This window comes from Trachymyrmex cornetzi, unplaced genomic scaffold, assembly GCF_001594075.2.
Source record: "Trachymyrmex cornetzi isolate Tcor2-1 unplaced genomic scaffold, Tcor1.1 scaffold1426, whole genome shotgun sequence".
Classification (NCBI taxonomy): Eukaryota; Metazoa; Arthropoda; class Insecta; order Hymenoptera; family Formicidae; genus Trachymyrmex; species Trachymyrmex cornetzi.
The window spans coordinates 1-1466 of record NW_017296012.1 but is presented as its reverse complement, the minus strand read 5'-3'; the positions used below and the strand labels follow the sequence as shown (position 1 = coordinate 1466).

At 27.6% G+C, this 1466-nt stretch overlaps 1 protein-coding gene across 1 annotated transcript in view; it reads left to right on the top strand.

The window, feature by feature from the left end:
• Window positions 1-883, top strand: part of LOC108757432 (uncharacterized) — a 4706-nt gene extending 3823 nt beyond the window's left edge. Inside the window, exon 4 of the mRNA XM_018501847.1 lies at window positions 594-883. Within this exon, the coding sequence (XP_018357349.1) occupies window positions 594-860 (267 nt within the window). The 3' untranslated portion in view covers window positions 861-883. The remainder of the gene's footprint in view (window positions 1-593) is intronic.
• The last annotated feature ends 583 nt before the right edge of the window (window positions 884-1466 follow it).

Here is a 1466-nt window from a genome sequence, read left to right as displayed (position 1 = left end):
ATATCTATATATAACAGTATATATAAACAAAAAGTTTAAATAAAATATAGAGTATATTCTAAATGAAGTATATGTTTGTCATTTCTGTTATTTGTAAAACTCCGAAGTCATAAAATAAAAAGAAATTTAACTTTTAATTTTTCAATTACTTTTTTTTATTAACTTAACTTTTAATTCATTTAATTTCATTATACATTAACTTGTATCTTAACTAAGTTAAATTTACAAGGTTATTAACTTTAACTTTACTTAGTTAAAAGAAAAAATTAACTTACCCAACCCTGAGTCATTTCTTATAATATATGTATTATTACACACAAATAACTAGTGTTGGCTCACATTGGCATTTCCCTACATTATCATATTATTAGTGTCATCTCTTGTAAAACCCTCAAAATTAAATCACACTCCTAATTAAAGAGAGATTTCAATTTTAATTTAAATAATAAATGAAAAATTTATATAAAATTAATATTAATTAAAAATATTAACATTTCAACTTTTTTACTTTAATTACATATACGTGCAATTGAAATATATTTACAATTAAAATATATCCATAAAGCATAAAATTTTTTAATTATGTTTAATAGGTTCAAAATTTAATTGAGCAAGCAAAGAATCCGAATTTACCAAATCAATTGATAGCGAGAATGACTGGCTCTGATTCTGCTTGCATTCGATTATTACTATGCAAATCATCTCCGATCATAAGAGCAGTGCAAACATCTCTTAATAATAAATCGCAGAATTATATGCATCGAATGATTGCGTGGTTACCTTCTAGAAAGGATTTTGAAGCAAACAGCGACAAATGTGAAGCAAATCATATCGATTGTCGTTTATTTTCGTCATCATAATTATAATTAATCCTTTAATTTATAAAAACAATAAAATATATAAATACTAAGGCTGCGTTCCACTTAAGAGAATGCTGGAGTGACGGTCGAAGTTAATTAAGGTCGATAGTACAGACTTTTTTACATTCCAAATTCGATAATAGTGACATCTTTCATTCATTTCTTCTACTTATTATATATCGTTGGGTCTCTCTCAAACGCATTCATCTGTTCTTGTTTAAAATATTGCAACGCCATCTCTTAGAAAGAGATCAACTAAAATACTGCTCGGTTTCATGGCTTCACGTCAATTTTATTCGTAGCATACGAACGAAATTTTTGGCGACTCTTTTCTTTTATCTAAAGCTCCTACCTCGTTTCTAAAAGCATGAAATTGTTCTTCGAGGTTTTCTGTAGGCTGCTGGCTACTTATTTTAAACGGGTAAAATCTGAAACTGTTATATGCAGCATATTGTGACGAGTTGACTGCAAAAGCCGGTGACAAAACTACAATTTTTAATTTTCTTTCATTTTTCGTATTAAATCCTTCCCCACAATTAAAGAATCGACAACAACACAGGCTGCCAGCTACAATTTAATACGAAAAATGAAAGAAAATTTAAAACT